The 16,204-nt window shown below is 45.3% G+C and overlaps 1 protein-coding gene and 1 pseudogene across 1 annotated transcript in view; one reads left to right on the top strand and one right to left on the bottom strand.

The window, feature by feature from the left end:
- Nucleotides 1-800: 800 nt before the first annotated feature.
- Nucleotides 801-8,690, top strand: LOC150021251 (bromodomain-containing protein 1 pseudogene; annotated as a pseudogene).
- Nucleotides 8,691-8,821: 131 nt separating this feature from the next.
- LIPI (lipase I) overlaps nucleotides 8,822-16,204 on the bottom strand; it is a 58,802-nt gene continuing 51,419 nt past the window's right edge. The window contains exon 10 of the mRNA XM_090286493.1: nucleotides 8,822-8,978. Within this exon, the coding sequence (XP_090142619.1) occupies nucleotides 8,822-8,978 (157 nt within the window). The remainder of the gene's footprint in view (nucleotides 8,979-16,204) is intronic.

Genomic DNA, 16,204 nt, shown 5'->3' with positions numbered 1-16,204 from the left:
ATAATCTTAGTTATAAGAGTTCTGTTCAGTTAGTTTTCAGGTGGTTCTCCAAAGTGACTGTTCTATCACTTAGTTGTAATTTTGATATGATCATGAGAAAAGGTGAGTACAGCATTTCCCTACTTCGCCATATTGACCAGATGTCCAAATGTAGATTTTTAAATCTCACGAGTTTAAATAAATTCCACTCTATCTTACACAAAGATTAGCTATGTATATGGTATCAATCCTTAGAAGTAAAGAACATATCTTGCTCCTGTTTACATCTGTCTTAACAGATGTGTGACTTTTCCTATCATTTTATAAATTTATAAATGCAAGAATCTCTTTGTACTGAGAAACCCCTTCCTCCTAGTAACAAGGTTGAGAATTGCTATAAGTTGCTACCAAATGAATGGCAGTGGCTGGTGTATGTACAAGTCATGTACGCAGCCACTAGGTGGCAACACTTAATTGTCAGTTCGTGTTCATTCTTTTCCCAGAATTGCATCTAGTTTCTAGGGACCAAGGAGGAGTGTTCTCTATTGTGGATATTTTGTAGTGAATGGGAAGTAGCACAAATGTTAACCATCGAGGTAGACTTACCCCTATTGGGTCTTCATTCCATGAAGATGGCTGCTATGCTCACTTCAAAAATTCAGAAGAAGCCAGGGCAGAAGGCTGTGCTCTGGGGCTTCCAGGCAGTGAGAATAACCGGACTACTAAACCAATTACCAAAAACACAAATTTAGGAACGTGGATTTTGGGAGGGTGAACAGGAGCTCGCTTACCAAATTATTGAGCTAATCATGAGGAAGACGATGGTAGAGAAGAAGACCACGGGACTGGAAACTAATGGGTAAGCCCCATGACCATAAAATTGGAATACTCCATACCTGTCAGAGGTGATGCAGAAAACCATTTCAAATGCGAGCTCTTTCAATCCCTCTGCCATAGTCATTGCTTCTAGAGACAGAAAGAAAAGTACAACTTACAGATAATTTGTGTGTCCCAGGACAGAGTGGGGGTTAGAGGACCAGGTTGTGGACAGGGGAGAGGTATTAAGGCTGAAAACTAGACACAGTCTTTCACCACATAGGGGGTTTGGCCTTTGTTGCTGTCTACCACGAGCTACCCCTAGTTCTCAATCAGAATCTTCTGGAGGGATTTTGAAACCACAGTTGGCTTGGAAATTGTCCACTTCAGTAAGCAGAAAAGACAAAATTGGAGCAAGGTGAGATCAGGTGGGGCCAGGGATTCATGACTTCGGGAGAAGTAACTCTATTCAACTATCTTACAGACCGTCGTCGTCGTCGGCAGCCGTCCGTCTCGAGAGACGATGGCGTAGCTTCTTGAGAGTCTATCTGCACCGCCGAGAATGGCTGTGCAGTCCGATTCAGGAGTGACAATCCCTGCCGCACTTGGTACAGGTGAAGGCAGATGGCCGTTGTTGCTGCTGCTGACGCTGCTTCCGCCTCGATCTTTTCTGGACTGCCTCCTCGTTGCGCGCAGCCTCCACGCGTGACGTACCTTGCCTGACCGCGAGCCTCCAGGCTAGGCGGTCGTCTGCTTGAACTTCCCATGTGTTGAGATTGATGGAGCATTGTGTCATGTCCTTTTTGCAGATGTCTTTGAACTGCAGTTTTGGGCGCCCTGTCATCCTCTTGCCTTCTGCTAGCTCGCCGTAGAGGAGGTCTTTGGGGATACGGCCTGCTTCCATTCTTTTGACATGGCCGAGCCACCTGAGGCGTCTCTCGCTAAGAACTGCATGCAAACTGCTCATATTGGCTCACTTCAGCACCTCGGTGTTGGGGACCTTATCCTGCCAGGCGACATGCAGGACGCGTCGCAGGCACCTCATGTGGAAGCTGTTGAGTTTCCTTTCGTGCCTTGCGTAGGTGGTCCACGTCTCGCTGCCATAGAGGAGAGTGCTGAGTATGCAGGCTTGGTAGATGCGCAGTCTGGTTTTCTCAGTGAGGCTGGAATTGTTCCACGCTCGCCGGTTCAGTCTGGCCATAACTGTGGCTGCCCTGGCGATTCTCCGGTTGACCTCCAAGTCGACTGACAGAGAGCTCGAGATGGTGGACCCGAGGTAAGTGAAGTCGCTGACAACCTCCAGGGTGTATCCGTCGATGGTGATGCATGGGGGAGTCCCCGTGCCTTGAGCCATAACATTCGTCTTCGTCAGGCTGATGGCTAGTCCGAACTCCTTGCATGCGTGGGAAAGGCAAGTGACTAGCTGCTGGAGTCCCTCTTCGGAGTGTGATGTCAAAGCTGCGTCGTCGGCGAAGAGCATCTCACGGATGAGCACCTCTTTGACTTTGGTCTTGGCTCGTAGACGGGCCAGGTTGTAGAGCTTGCCATCGGATCTGGTGTGAATGAAGACACCCTCGCTGCAGTCCTTAAAGGCGTATTGGAGGAGCATGGAGAAGATTCCGAACAGCGTAGGCGCGAGGACGCAGCCCTGCTTTACTCCGCTGCTGACTGGGAAGGCCTCAGAGGTTGCGCCGTTGTAGGACACCGTGCTGTGCATGTTGTCGTGAAAGGACATGACCACAGCAAGCAGATGTGGTGGACAGCCAATCTTCCGTAGCAAGCTGAAGAGTCCGCTTCGACTGACCAGATCAAACGCCTTCGTGAGGTCAATAAAGGCGAGGTAGAGTGGTTTATGCTGCTCGTGACACTTCTCCTGCAGCTGGCGTAGGGAGAAGATCATGTCCACTGTTGATCGGCCAGCTCTGAAGCCACACTGGGACTCTGGGTAGACGCGGGAAGCAAGGGTCTGCAGGCGGGCAAGAGCAACCCGGGCGAATACTTTGCCGACGACGCTGAGGAGAGAGATGCCCCGGTAGTTGTTGCAGTCGCTGCGGTCTCCTTTGTTCTTGTACATGGTGATAATGTTGGCGTCTCTCATATCCTGGGGGATGTAACCCTCCTTCCAGCAGCGACAGAGTAGATGGTGGAGCGGCTGTAGCAGGACTGGTTTCCCGCTCTTTAGGATTTCTGGAGGGATTCCGTCGCTTCCTGGTGCTTTCCCGCAAGCGAGGCAGTCGATGGCTTTGCCGAGCTCTGCCGCAGTAGGTGGGGTGTCTAGCTCCTCCATGACTGGTAGGTCTGGGATGGCTTTAAGAGCAGTGTCTGTTACGGTGTTCTTCGTTGCGTACAGCTCGAGGTAGTGCTCGGTCCACCGCCGCATTTGCTGTTCCTGGTCAGTGATGACCTCACCTGTCTTGGACTTAAGGGGGGAGATCTTGGAGGGGATTGGGCCTGTTGCCTTCTTGATACCCTCATACATTCCTCGTGCGTTGCCTATATCGGCGGCTTCCTGAATGCTTCTGCACAGGTTTAGCCAATAGGTGTTGGCACAGTGGCGGGCGGTCTTCTGGACTTTGTTCCTGGCAGCCCGTAGAGCTTGAAGTGTACTGGGAGTGGGCGTGACCTTGTAAGCCAGTAGGGCCTTCCTCTTAGCCTCGATCACGGGTTCCATTTCTTCCCAGTGAGCCTCGTACCAGTCAGCGTTCTTCCGCTCTTTCTTCCCGTAAGCAATAATGGCGGAGTTGTATATGGCGTCGCGGAGACGTGGCCAATTGGATTCGATAATGTCATCTGCCGCCACTCCCTCGCCGAGTGCATCTTCCATCCTGTTGATGAATTGCTGGGTCTTAACTGGGTTGCTGGCACAACTGGTGTTGATGCGTGGGCGACCCTTCATCTTGGAGTGGTGCAACCTCTTCGGCATTATGCGCACCTTGCTTACCACGAGGGCATGGTCCGTGTCGCAGTCTGCACTGTGGTAGCTGCGGGTGAGGAGGGTGCTGCCAATATCCGTTCTTCTGGTGATGACGAGGTCAGGCTGGTGCCAATGGCGGGAGCGGGGGTGCCTCCATGACACCTGGTGGATCTCTTTGCACTTGAAGAATGTGTTTGTCACGCACAGGCCGTGGTGACACAAAAGCTCAAGCAGTCGCTGACCATTCTCATTGATCTTTCCTCTCCCAAAGTTTCCAAGGCAGGTGGGCCAGGCCATGTGGTCGGCTCCTACTCTTGCGTTGAAGTCTCCAAGGAGATAGAGAGCGTTACTTCTGGGAATCTTGGATAACGCTTCGTCCAGTGCATGGTAGAACTGTTCTTTCTCTTCGGTGGTGGCGCAGAGGTTTGGGGCATACGCGCTAAGAATGCTGACTGGGCCGAAAGTTGTTGACAATCGGAGGGTAAGTAATCTCTCTGTGCCTCCTGTGGGTGGCTCTATGGAGTTAACAAGCGTGTTCTTCACAGCGAACCCAACACCGTGCTGTCTTGGTTGGTCCGGAGACTTCCCTTGCCAGTAGAAGGTGTAGTTGGTTTCTCTGATAGTTCCGTTGTCGGCCAACCGGGTCTCCTGTAGAGCCGCAATGTCGATGTTTAGTCGTGCCAGTTCCCTATCGATGACAGCGGTTTTCCTGGCACCCTTGATCCACGGAAGGTCTGCAGTAAGTCCGGGGCACATGGTCCTGATGTTCCAGCTAGCGAGGCGAAGAGCCGGAGGCTTCTTTCTTGTTGTTTGCTTGGAATTAACTGGTGCGGGTGTTTTGTGGCCCACTTTTCGAGAGGCGCCTCTCTGATTCCCACGCACCCAGTGGGGCAGGCGAGCCATGGCGAGACGGTAGCTGTCCAGTGAGGTGCGATGACCTCTCCCACCGTCAGAGGAGACCCCTGGTGCTCGTTTCCTTCGCCAATCGGATGAGCTTATAACCGGTATCTGTCTCCTCCCGTGTTGAGTCGACATCTTGCGATGACGCTGGAGTGTCCTCTCCAGTGAAGCTGAAGCTACAGAGCCTGGGCAGGGTGATATGGAGGGTCTGCTGTTGCCCATGCAGCAGACACCCCCTCTCTTCGCAGCTGAAGGGTCCAAGGGAAAGACGGAGTCAATACAGCTTGGCTTCAGGTGCGCCGCAGGAGTTGCTGGTGTTGACTACAACGTCAAACCGCCTTAGGGACTCCGGCTCCGGATTTTCTGTCGGGGTTTACTCCCTTAGCCTTTCCCCTGAAGAGGTATGCCGCAAGGCAGCGGAGGTTTTTTGGAGTCAGAGTTTTCCTTCTCTGATTTTAGAGATGTCCTTCCTCTTTCCTCCTTTACAGTCTTGAGGGCAGCATTTATAGGCTAAAATAGAAAACTGGCAGCGTAACCTTCTAAGCAGATAATACCAATACCCTGCTTGGGTATACTCACCCAACAATAAACATCTCTTAAATGTCCTCCAAGTGCCATGCCTCGAAATAGTAAATGGCAGTGCAATGGCAGCCAAACATTTGGATCAGTTTCACTAAGTAAACCACCAACACAAGTAGGTTTTTAAAACAATAGAATAGTGTCTCATTTTATTAAAAATAATAACTATTTTTAAGCAACTTACCAGCAACACTGAATAAAAACCTGGCTGTGTTTCCCACTGTTTCAACTGCTCCTCAGCTGGCTTTAACACAGCAGTATCCTGACTGGTGGCCTGAGTTAAGACTTGAAGAACAACAGTGCTGGCACTATTGAGATCCATGGAAACCAATTGGCTCAGTCCGAATAGCCCGGCTCTCCAGCTTCCACTGTCCAACACGAAGTGGCGTCGGTTTGTCCCGCGCCCCACGCTTGCAAGTCCATGCGCCGCCGCCCACTGATGCCGAAAGCGGCTTCTAGGAACGCGCCATGTTCTGAGTCGCAGCTCTAAACGATGCGGACGCTAGAATACCACGTCACAGACATCCACAGCAATAAAAAAGATCAAAATACTGATACACAAAACAACACAAATGAATCTCAAAAGGCATTACGCTAAGTGAAAGAAGCAAAGCATAAAAGTCTACATGAAGTTCTAGAAAATGCAAAATTATAGAGACAGAAAGTAGATCACTGGTTGCCTTGGGCTATGGGGCTAGAGGAAAGGATGATACAACAAGACACAGGATAATTTTTAGGGAGATGGAAATGCTTTAATCTTGATTCAATAGTAGTTATGCTACCGAAAAGCAATTTGGGGTCCTGCTGCCTGCCGCCACCCTCTAGGCAAAATTCCAGAAGCAAAGGTTTGGTGATAAAGAAAGTCTATCCAGTCACAGCTTCAATTACTTAAGCCTATCAATTAAGGCTAAACTCTAACACCTGGGCCCTGCTATCATTTCCCCCTGTTTTAATCACCTTATTTCTATAGGGCTAGTTACAAACTAAAACAGCATAAAATACAAAAACTACACAACTTTGGAAGAATGACAGGCTTCTGCCTCATAGCCTGTTCCCTCTAGAACACCCAAAGAATAAACCAGGGACCCTCTGCCAGGCCAGCCCAATCCTTTAGAAAAATAGGAAGCCCCACACTTTGTTCTTCCACAGAGACACGAACTTAACAATATACTGTCTAAAAACGCTTTAAGAGAACTCCAGAAACCAGTTAAAAAGTCATAATATCCCAGGAAAGTGCAAAGCCAAAACCAGCTACAGACCAAACACCAGACATCATGCAGTTTACTCTTGATCAATATACCCAATAGCACTGTGTCTTTACACGCTTCGTAAGTTAAAAATTAGAAACAGAATCCAATGACAGTCATTTTCCCTTGGCTAATATATCAATCTGGATACTTCCAGCTTGCCCTTGCTTGATTAGAATTTTGAGTAGATCAGAGGAGATTAAACACTTGGTCATGCAGAATCTTAAGGCACTCAACTCAGCCATTGACCTACTGTCTTGGTGTTTAAAAGGCACGATCTATGTAAACATACCCTTCTCCATGAGACATTCAGCCCTCATTTTCCTTATGGAATTTAAATATGTTCAGGTATCAATAATGCAAAAACCTAGCATACATAACACAAAGTATCTGCTTAAATGTTTTATGTTGTTTTTATCATTTAGTTGTGCAGATTAAAGTAACTGAAATTTTAATACCTGTAGATTGAAGAGCAATTACTGTTAAAAGGCTGCCCTCTTGTGACAATATGTAGTATATACATTACAAGAAAAACTTGACCCCATACCTTCTACCTTCTAACTCCTAACAGTAATTAAAAGAAACAAAACCTGCTTCGCTCGGGAGAGAGCGAGCGAGCGAGCCGGTCCTGGCGTCTGAGCAGCCCCGAGCCCACGCCGCGCCCCGCTTCCCGCACCCAGCCGCCAGCAGGGCGCCGCGGGACCTCCGAGGCCACCGCCGCCACGCGGCTGCCCGCCGACAGGAGCCCGCGCCCACAGCGGCGGCGTCCGGCCTGCGCGGCCGTTGGCGGAGGGGCCGCGGACGCCATTGCCGCCTCCTTGGCCGCGCCGGCCCCCGTGCCACCGGCGCGCCGGGCTCCCGCGGCCCCGAAGGGAGTCAGTACCAAACGAGGAGGAAAGGACGATGTCATGGAGGCGCTACAGCGAGGCAGCCTTCCTCCGTGTGCGGTACTAAGCACTCCCCAACGCGAGAAACCTTGACCTACGCACAAGCTCAGAGGATGGTGGAGATAGAGTAAGGGGCGCCTGCACAGGATCGGTAGTTTTGATCCCCTGGAGATCGTATTAGAAGATGATTTCACTGCTCAAGAAATGAGTGAGTGCAACAGCAATAAAGAAAATAGCGAGAGGCCACCCGTGTGCTTAAGAACTAAGCGTCACAAAAACAACAGAGTCAAAAAGAAGAGTGAAGCCCTTCCCAGTGCCCATGGCTCGCCGGCCTTGGCCAGCGCTCTTCCAGCGCCCAAGGTGCGGATCGTGGAGTACAGCACCCCCCCCCCCCGTCTGCCCCCAGGAGCCCCCCCCCCCCCCCATGTACTACGAGTTTGTCAAGAAGTCGGCTGAGGAGCTGGAAAACGAGGTGGAGTATGACATGGATGAGGAGGGCTACGTCTGGTTGGAGATCGTCAACGAGAAGCGGAAGGGCGACTGCGTGGCGGCCGTGTCACAGAGCATGCCCGAGTTCCTGATGGACCCCTTCGAGAAGGAATCCTCCTGCGAGAAGCAGAAGCAGGGGGAGCAGCAGTCCCTGATCGAGGAGGATGCCATGTGCTGCATCTGCATGGACGGTGAGTGCCAGGACAGCAACGTCATCCTCTTCCGTGACCTGAGCAACCTGGCCGTGCACCGGGAGTGCTACGGGTGGCCTTCATCCCGGAGGGCCAGAGGCTCTGCCGACACTGCTGCAGCCCCGGGCCTGCCCGCCGGCTGCGTGCTGTGCCCCGACAAGGGAGGTGCCTTCAAAAAGACGGATGATGACCGCTGGGGCCATGTGGTGTGCGCCCTGTGGCTCCCAGAGATCGACTTTGCCAACACAGTGTTCATTGAGCCCATAGACGGTGTGAGGAACATCCCTCCAGCCGGGTGGAAGCTGACGTGTTACCTCTGCAAGCAGAAGGGCGTGGGCGCCTGCATCCAGTCCCACGAGGCCAACTGCTACACAGCCTTCCACATGACCTGTGCCCAGAAGGAGCTGTGCCTGTGAAAGAGCTGACTGGGGGCGCTATGAATTTATCGGTCAGAAAGACTGCTTACTATGATGTACACATGCCCCCTGGCTGTACCCGGAGGCCTCTGAAGATTTATGGGGATGTTGAAGTGAAAAACGGTGTGTGTCGAAAAGATAGCTCAGTCAAAATGATCAGGTCCTCACCCAAGGTCAGGAAGAAAGCAAAGAAGGCGAAGAAAGCACTCAGTGAGCCCTGTGCAGCACTGCCACCCATGGGTGCTCTGTATATCTCCCCCCACCAAAAGTAAGCGTATGCAGCGTGGGTGCCAGAAGGAGCCCAGAATGGGGGCGCCAGGGAGGGTCCCCACAGGGCTGTTAGAGCATCCTTGTGCCTTCTTCATACGAAGCTTTCTAATGGCCCCCTAAAATGTGGCCTCATTCATTCACCACTTTGTGGGAGCATAGATGTTGCAAAAGACGAGTCTATTAGACCTGGAAGGATGTATGGTTTCCTTAATGCCCAATCTCGCCCAAGGGGTAAGCCAGACTGTGTCAGGGTGACTGGTACACTGACTGCAGTAGCTGGGGTCTGGGCCCTGTAGTGCCCAGATGTGGTTGCCATCTTTGACACAATAAAATGTTCTTGCTCACCTTGTTCCCCCACCAACATTTAGGAACCCGGTAGGATTTTTAAAGTCATTTGTTGGAAAAGGAAGCAGTGTGGCCCAGTGAGAAGACGCTGGGTTGGAGATTAAAGCAGGGCTAAGGAGTTGTGGGGAGGGCAGGCTGGCCAGTGTGACTGTCTTTCTGGTTTTCCTGACCGTTGCCTTGATGATGTGGACGTTGCCTGGTTATCGTGGGGCTCTCTGGCCTATGGTGGTCCACGGTGGCTGGGTCCAGGCTCTGCTAGCGCCTGCTGTGGGCAGGTCCCGCCGCACTGTTGCCCAAGTTTGAGGGCTGTTCCTCAGCTGCTTTGTCTGCTCCAGTGCGTGGACTTGCTTCCTTCTCTTCTGCCCCTCTTGTTACAGACTTGCTCTTTTTTTGTTACTTTCAAAACGCTCTTGCTTAGAATATGAGGTAAGTTACTTGAGAGTTTCACACCTGACCCAGTGCCCTGTGAGTCTGGGAGAGCAGACGTCCCTGCTCCAACGCTTCCTTGAGCTTTAAGGAAGTGACACACTTTATTTGTAATCGGGCTTGGGGCTTGAGAACATTTGGTTAAGGAAGTAAAGCATTGAGCAGATGAAGTCAAGATGCAAGTGGATGTCTGCTCCTGAGAAGAGTTGATGAGATACCTGTTGTTACCTTGGTTATGTTGTTATTTGAAAGTGCATGTAAATAAAGTTGTATTTATCTTACAGATCAAGTGGATACAAGACTGCCAGGATGTTTTTGTTACTAAGAAGTAAAAATTATCTTCAATATATTGAATATTAGCTTCTCATATTGTTTACCTATATATCTGATATAAAATAATTTATGCCTTCCAACACATGATTAAAAGATACAGTATAGTTTTAATGTGTCACAATTTTAACTAGTTAGGTTGTAAAAGTGTGCTGGGATCTGCTACTTAGGACACTCGGTTTCAAGCACCTTTTTTGTATTAAGAATTAGAAGTGTGCCCCCCACCCCCGCCAAATGAAGTCCTTTTTCTTTTATAGAATAGTACATAGTCATTATAGCATCAGTAAATTCAAACAAAGCAAAAAAAAAAAAAAAAAGTGCTCATGATCCCTCTCATCCAGAGAAAACCACTGCTAAAACGAAGGTGTCTCTTGCGAACCAGTCAATCTGATTTTTAAAAGACAGTTTCGCTTGGATTTCTATCTCTGAGTCAAGAGTATAGGATTGGTATCAAGAGCTTCTGTTTGAGAGCCATAAACATTTCAGCTGTACTGAAACTGAAGTAAATGAAACAAAAAAGATGATCTAACAAGTTGAAAGACCAGGAGTCAGAAGTGCTGCTTGCCCTGTGGCCACCCCACGTGAGCACCTTCTCTGGGAGGGAGGGGCGGAGGGTCCTGGGCAGGAGGCAGTGTTCACCTTGGAAAATGCAGGCACTCAAGGATCTGAGGTGCCCAGGTCTGAATGAGGTGAAAACTTGGGCCTTGGACCTAAGTATTACAAAGCGGGGATGAAGCCAAACTGTGTTCTAAAGGTGTAGTCTTGCCTGTGCTGCCCCCCCTCCCCCATTTAGGAATAAACTCTTCCTATAGTTTAGAGTCAAGCTAAAAAAGAAAAAAAGAAACAAAACTTTATTACAGTTTGAGAGTTAAAATTTTTTTTTCATCTTTGGATAATGAATAGTACTGATTAGATATATGTTCCAGGGAGGTGAAAGTTTAAATGCATCTCAGTATTTAACTAACTTAATGAATGTATTTTTAATATATAAAACCCACTTCTTCACTTTAAATAAATTGGTCAAATTTCTTTATGAATTGAGGTGTCAGTGGTACATATCATAAAATTTAATAACTTCAGTTGTCCTCTATGTTACCATAACTATGAATGTCACCCTCATACTGAACAATCAGATAAACAATAAACATTACAAATGAAAATAAATAGTATGTCTTCTGGCTTTGAACAGCTATTGGTCTAATGCAGGAAAAAATGATGTAGACAAACAATTACAAAGAAGAATCACAAATGCTGTAGTACAAATGTGTATACTACACCTGGAAGCATAGAAGAGGATGTATTATACTTAGCTTTGCTTTACAGAACCAGGGAATTAACTAGGATAAGCTACCACTAAGACATTATTAAAATTTGTAGAATTTTATTATATGCTTTGTATCCTCTAGAAGCTGGGGATACATTAATGAAAATACTTTTAATGAACTGAGACATAATGGAGAAACCACACAGTAAACAATTTAAATGCAATATGATAAGGGCTACAATGTTCTGTGGATTGTGTCTCTTTAGTACCTTAGGAAACTGTCACCTTCTTTTCATTCCGCCACTACTCCACGGTACAGTCACAGTGATTATAATATATTGTGGTGTTAATTTTTAGGGTTTCTTTTTATCCCCCACTACTTTGCTAGGTCTTCTTCCCAAACTCTAGGAGCAAAATTATTCGGGACTCACTGATTTAGAGGAACAAAAATAATTTCATGGAAAAAAAATAGTAACCTGGAATTGTTTCTGACCTTTGTCTTCTATAAGCTTGACCCTTTGCGAGAATTCAAAAGGATTATGGTACTGCAGGAAATAAGGAGTGAGTGAGAAAGCCTGTGTATATGTGAAAGAAGAAAGATTTTTATCCAGATTATAAAAAAAAAAAATTACTCCCATACCTCCTCGTGATTGGTGAACAGTAGAGACCTGGGAGCAGTTCTCTAAAAACATCCCAAGAGATGAAAAGGGGGTGAAGGGGTCTCAACATATTTTAAAGAAAATTATGCCACATTAGAGGACCACATTTTCCCCAAACATGAACTTTTTTTTGCTCTTACCAGGCTGCTGTGGCAAAAATTCAATGCCTCCCTTTGCTTAATCTCTCCATCTTTTTTGCCCTTACCTTACCTTACATCCTTTTTTGTCCTACCTCAGTATGTCAGAACCCCAGCAGAGAGATTATTCATAACCTTTCCAGTAAGGAAAGAGATCTATATTTAAAAAAAACAACAACACATGTATGCTCATGTCCTGTCCTTGGACCCAAGAATGTTAAATAGCCCCTGACTGGAATAACTCCATCTCTATGAGAATGCAGAACTTCATAGAATCTGACCATCTGAACTGCCTGAATCACTTCTGTCTTCCATTTCTGCCTCATAATCTGCAAAGCACCAAGCTACATTTGTTTCTATATATCTATCTTTGCACATAATAATCTTCAAACATTCATCAAGAACCAATGTAGTCATTTCTATTATCAGTCAAGCCTTCCCTAACATCCTCACTACAGCTAATATTCAACCTTTCCCAACCGCACCTTGGAATTATCATTATTTCTGCAAGCATCACATGGTTTTGCAACATGTTTATAAGGTAGCTTTCCTAATACAATTTCATTTCCTTGAGTTTGGAAATTTGAACTTTTCTCTTGTGGAAGTGACTGATTGAGATAATTAAGTACACAGTAATCCCATTTCTTCCTAGGAGATGCATGAAGAATACTTGAGTGTTTGCAAAATATTTTAATACTGCAAAAGCAAGTGTTCAGAGATACACTCTAAAAAATGTATCAAGGAATAGCCAGCACAATATAGAAAAGATGAACAAAGTTGAAGGACTGACATTACCCAAATTAAGTCTTGCTATGAAGCTATAATAATCAAGATGGTGTGGCAAAAGAATAGACTAGTAGATCAATGGAACAGAATAGAGAATCTGGAAATCATCGTTGTCGTCGGCGGCGGCGGCAGCCGTCCATCTCGAGAGACGATGGTGTAGCTTCTTAAGAGTCTATCTGCACCGCCGAGAATGGCTGTGCAGTCCAACTCGGGAGTGACACGGCATCTGTCTCCTCCCGTGTTGAATCGACATCTTGCGATGACGCTGGGGTGTCCTCTCCAGTGAAGCTGAAGCTACAGAGCCTGGGCAGGGTGATATGGAGGGTCTGCTGTTGCCCATGCAGCAGACCCCCCCTCTCTTCGCAGCTGAAGGGCCCAAGGGAAAGACGGAGTCAATACAGCTTGGCTTCAGGTGCGCCCGCCGCAGGAGTTGCCGGTGTTGACTACAACGTCAAACTGCCTTAGGGACTCCGGCTCCGGATTTTCTGTCGGGGTTTACTCCCTTAGCCTTTCCCCTGAAGAGGTATGCCGCAAGGCAGCGGAGGTTTTTTGGAGTCAGAGTTTTCCTTCTCTGATGTGCCCTGACTGGAAGATCGAACCAGCGACACTTAGCTCTGGAAATAGACACATAAATATAATCAACTGATCTTTGACAAAAGAGTAAAGGCAATAAAAGTGAGCTATTATTTTCTTTTCCACGATGGTAGTGGAACAATTGGAATCCACATGCAAAAAAAAAAAAAAAAAAAAAAAAGAAAGAAAAAAGAAATCTAGATAAAGACCTCGCCCTTCACAAAAATTAAATCAAAATAGATCATAGACCCAAATATAAAATGCAAAATTATTAAATGCCTAGAAGATAACAGAAAAAAAAAATCCTAGGTGACCTTTGACATAGCCATGACTTTTTAAATACAACACCAAAGGCATAATCCATGAAAGTAACAATTGATAAATTTAACTTAATTAAATTAAAAACTTCTCCTCTTTGAAAGGCAATACCAAGAGAATGAGACAAGCCACAGACTGGGAAAATATATGGGTAAAAGACACATGTGAAAAATGACTTATTTTTAAAAAAATCCTTAAAATTGAACACTAAGAAAACAAATGACTCAATTGAAAAATGAAGACCTAACAGACACCTCATCAAAGAAGATATTAGAAAGGCAAATAAGCTTCTGAAAAGATGCTGAACACCATGTCATTAGGGAAACACAAATTAAAACAACAGTGAGATTCCACTGTACATCCATTGGAATGGCCAAAATACAGAACTGACAACACCAAGTATGAGTGAGGAGGGAGCAACAGGAACTCTCATCCATTGCTGGTGACAATGCAAATGGTACAACCATTTTGTAAGACAGTTTGGTGGTTACTTACAAAACTAAACATGCTCTTACCATATGATTCAGCAGTTGTGCTCCTTGGTATTTATTCAAAGAAATTGAAAATTTGTGTCTACACAGAAACCTACACGTGGATGTTTATAATGGTTTTATATATAATTTCCCAAACTTGGAAGAAGTCAAAATGTTCTTCAGTAGGTGAGTACTTAAATAAACTGTGATACAGCTGAACAATGATATATTATTCAGTGCTAAAAAGAAATGTGCATTTTCTTGACTTGTTCATTGGGAAGGGATATAATGAACGATAAATCCAGCACTGTTGGTTGCCATCATCATATCCTTGGAATATCTTCACAGTAATTTTTTTTTCCTTATATTAAAAACCATGTCTGTATACAAGACTAGAAATTGATTAAGTTATTTTTGGATATAGGCTGTGAGGAAAAAAAAGGTTAAAATAAGATTGTCCCTATGTTCAATAACTCACTATTTAACAGGAACTGTATGTTGTCTTTTATAATGAAAGTTTATTGGGTCAGTGTCTTAGGTCATGTGGTTCTGAGAATACATTTAGTTTGATCATTAAAATAAAATATATTCTTAGTAAAGTTTAATTCCCTCTCTTTCTCACTCTCTTATCCCATATCTCCCTACTTAAAGAGTGTTTTGCTAAGAGTAAACTCTCTATCTAATTCTTCATTTGTTATTCACTTTGAGAACCCTCATCTAGAAAGACGTTTTCCCAATTAAGTATCTCTGTCAAGGGTTACAGGATAATGCAACACTATCAAATTTTGGGGAGTGAAAAGCCCTTTGAAAACCCTGACAACTTCAACCAGCAAATCCAGCGATATCAGAATCTATACCTGCAGTAGACTTAAAACAAAACAAAACAAAACAAAAAAACTTCAAATGGTCTCTTTATCCAGAGAGTTACTAAGGAAAGAACTAAAATTTATAATGTATCTAGAGTGTTAATGGATATTTTAATACCTTAATGATACACGTGGAAGATTTTTTTTTAATTCAGTTCTAAATGAAAATTATTCTTAAACACTACATTTGACTAACATCATCTAATATTAAAATCTGGTTTTATTACATTCTTAGAAGTAAGAGCTTAAGACACAGATAATCTTACATTTGTTTTACTAGGAGAGCTCTCTGATCTCTAACCAGAACCACTTCTAACATTTTGTTCTTCTGAATAGTCTGCACACACTGGTCTCTGCCCACTCTTACCCAAGTAAGCTAAAAACTTACTGCTTCATTTATTTAATTCTGAATTTATCATTCAACAAATATTTATGGAGCCCCTGAAACAGGCCAGTCATTCACCTAAACCTTGAAAATACAAACACATATGATACAAAATTTCCTAGTCTCAGGAAAATCACATTATAGTGATGGATACAGATAAGTAAACAAAGCATTTTATACCCAGTGCTCTCACAGAGATGTAAAATGCCATCTCTAGGAAAGAGAAGAGGAGGCAAAAGCAAAGGAAGAAATGAGCCTGGGAGAGATAACCATGAAAAAAACCCAAGAAAGGGTCCAAGAAAGAAGAAAGGTGTGAGAGCAAATTACGAATTAAGAACTGGAAGGAACCAGCGGGGATAAAGCAGGAAAGCTGGAAGAGTATTCTATAGAGTCCTGGTGAATCTGGGTGAATGATCTGTTGCTTTGAACCTTCAAACACTTTCTGTAATATTATGTTACACGTAAAACACTTTAATCATTATTGCTAGTCTACATGCAAACACATTCTTCCATGTCCCTGGGAGGTATAATTCAAATCTTAGCCAAGAGCCTAGGATTCCAGAAACTTAAGCCATAATACAGAAATCCAAATTCAATTCAACACCATCTGCATAACCAGCTGTTCGCCTCCCTCCCATATTTCTTTTTTTTTTTTTTTCGTGTAGCACATGTTCCTAGGAAAAAAAGAAATTGTGAATAAAAATGTCATCTGTGATTTGAAGTCCTATATTTCCTAACCCCAATTTCATTCCCCTATTATTTTCTGATAATGTTGTTTATGCCACCTGGAGAAGCAGGTTGTATTGTCAGATTAGGACTCAGGTATTTGGTAACTTTTAGGAGTTTCTTTATCCTCAGGTCCTAAAAGCATGTGTCTGGAAATTTTCTGGGATGGTCACATTCAGTAAGTTCCACGGCAGCTGACTGGCACTCACTAGCCACCTCACAGCATGT

The sequence above is a fragment of the Furipterus horrens genome, unplaced genomic scaffold, assembly GCF_987537825.1.
Source record: "Furipterus horrens unplaced genomic scaffold, mFurHor1.1.pri manual_scaffold_1, whole genome shotgun sequence".
In the NCBI taxonomy this organism is placed as follows: domain Eukaryota; kingdom Metazoa; phylum Chordata; class Mammalia; order Chiroptera; family Furipteridae; genus Furipterus; species Furipterus horrens.
Note: the sequence above shows the minus strand (reverse complement) of the source record. Positions and strands in the feature narration are given on the sequence as shown.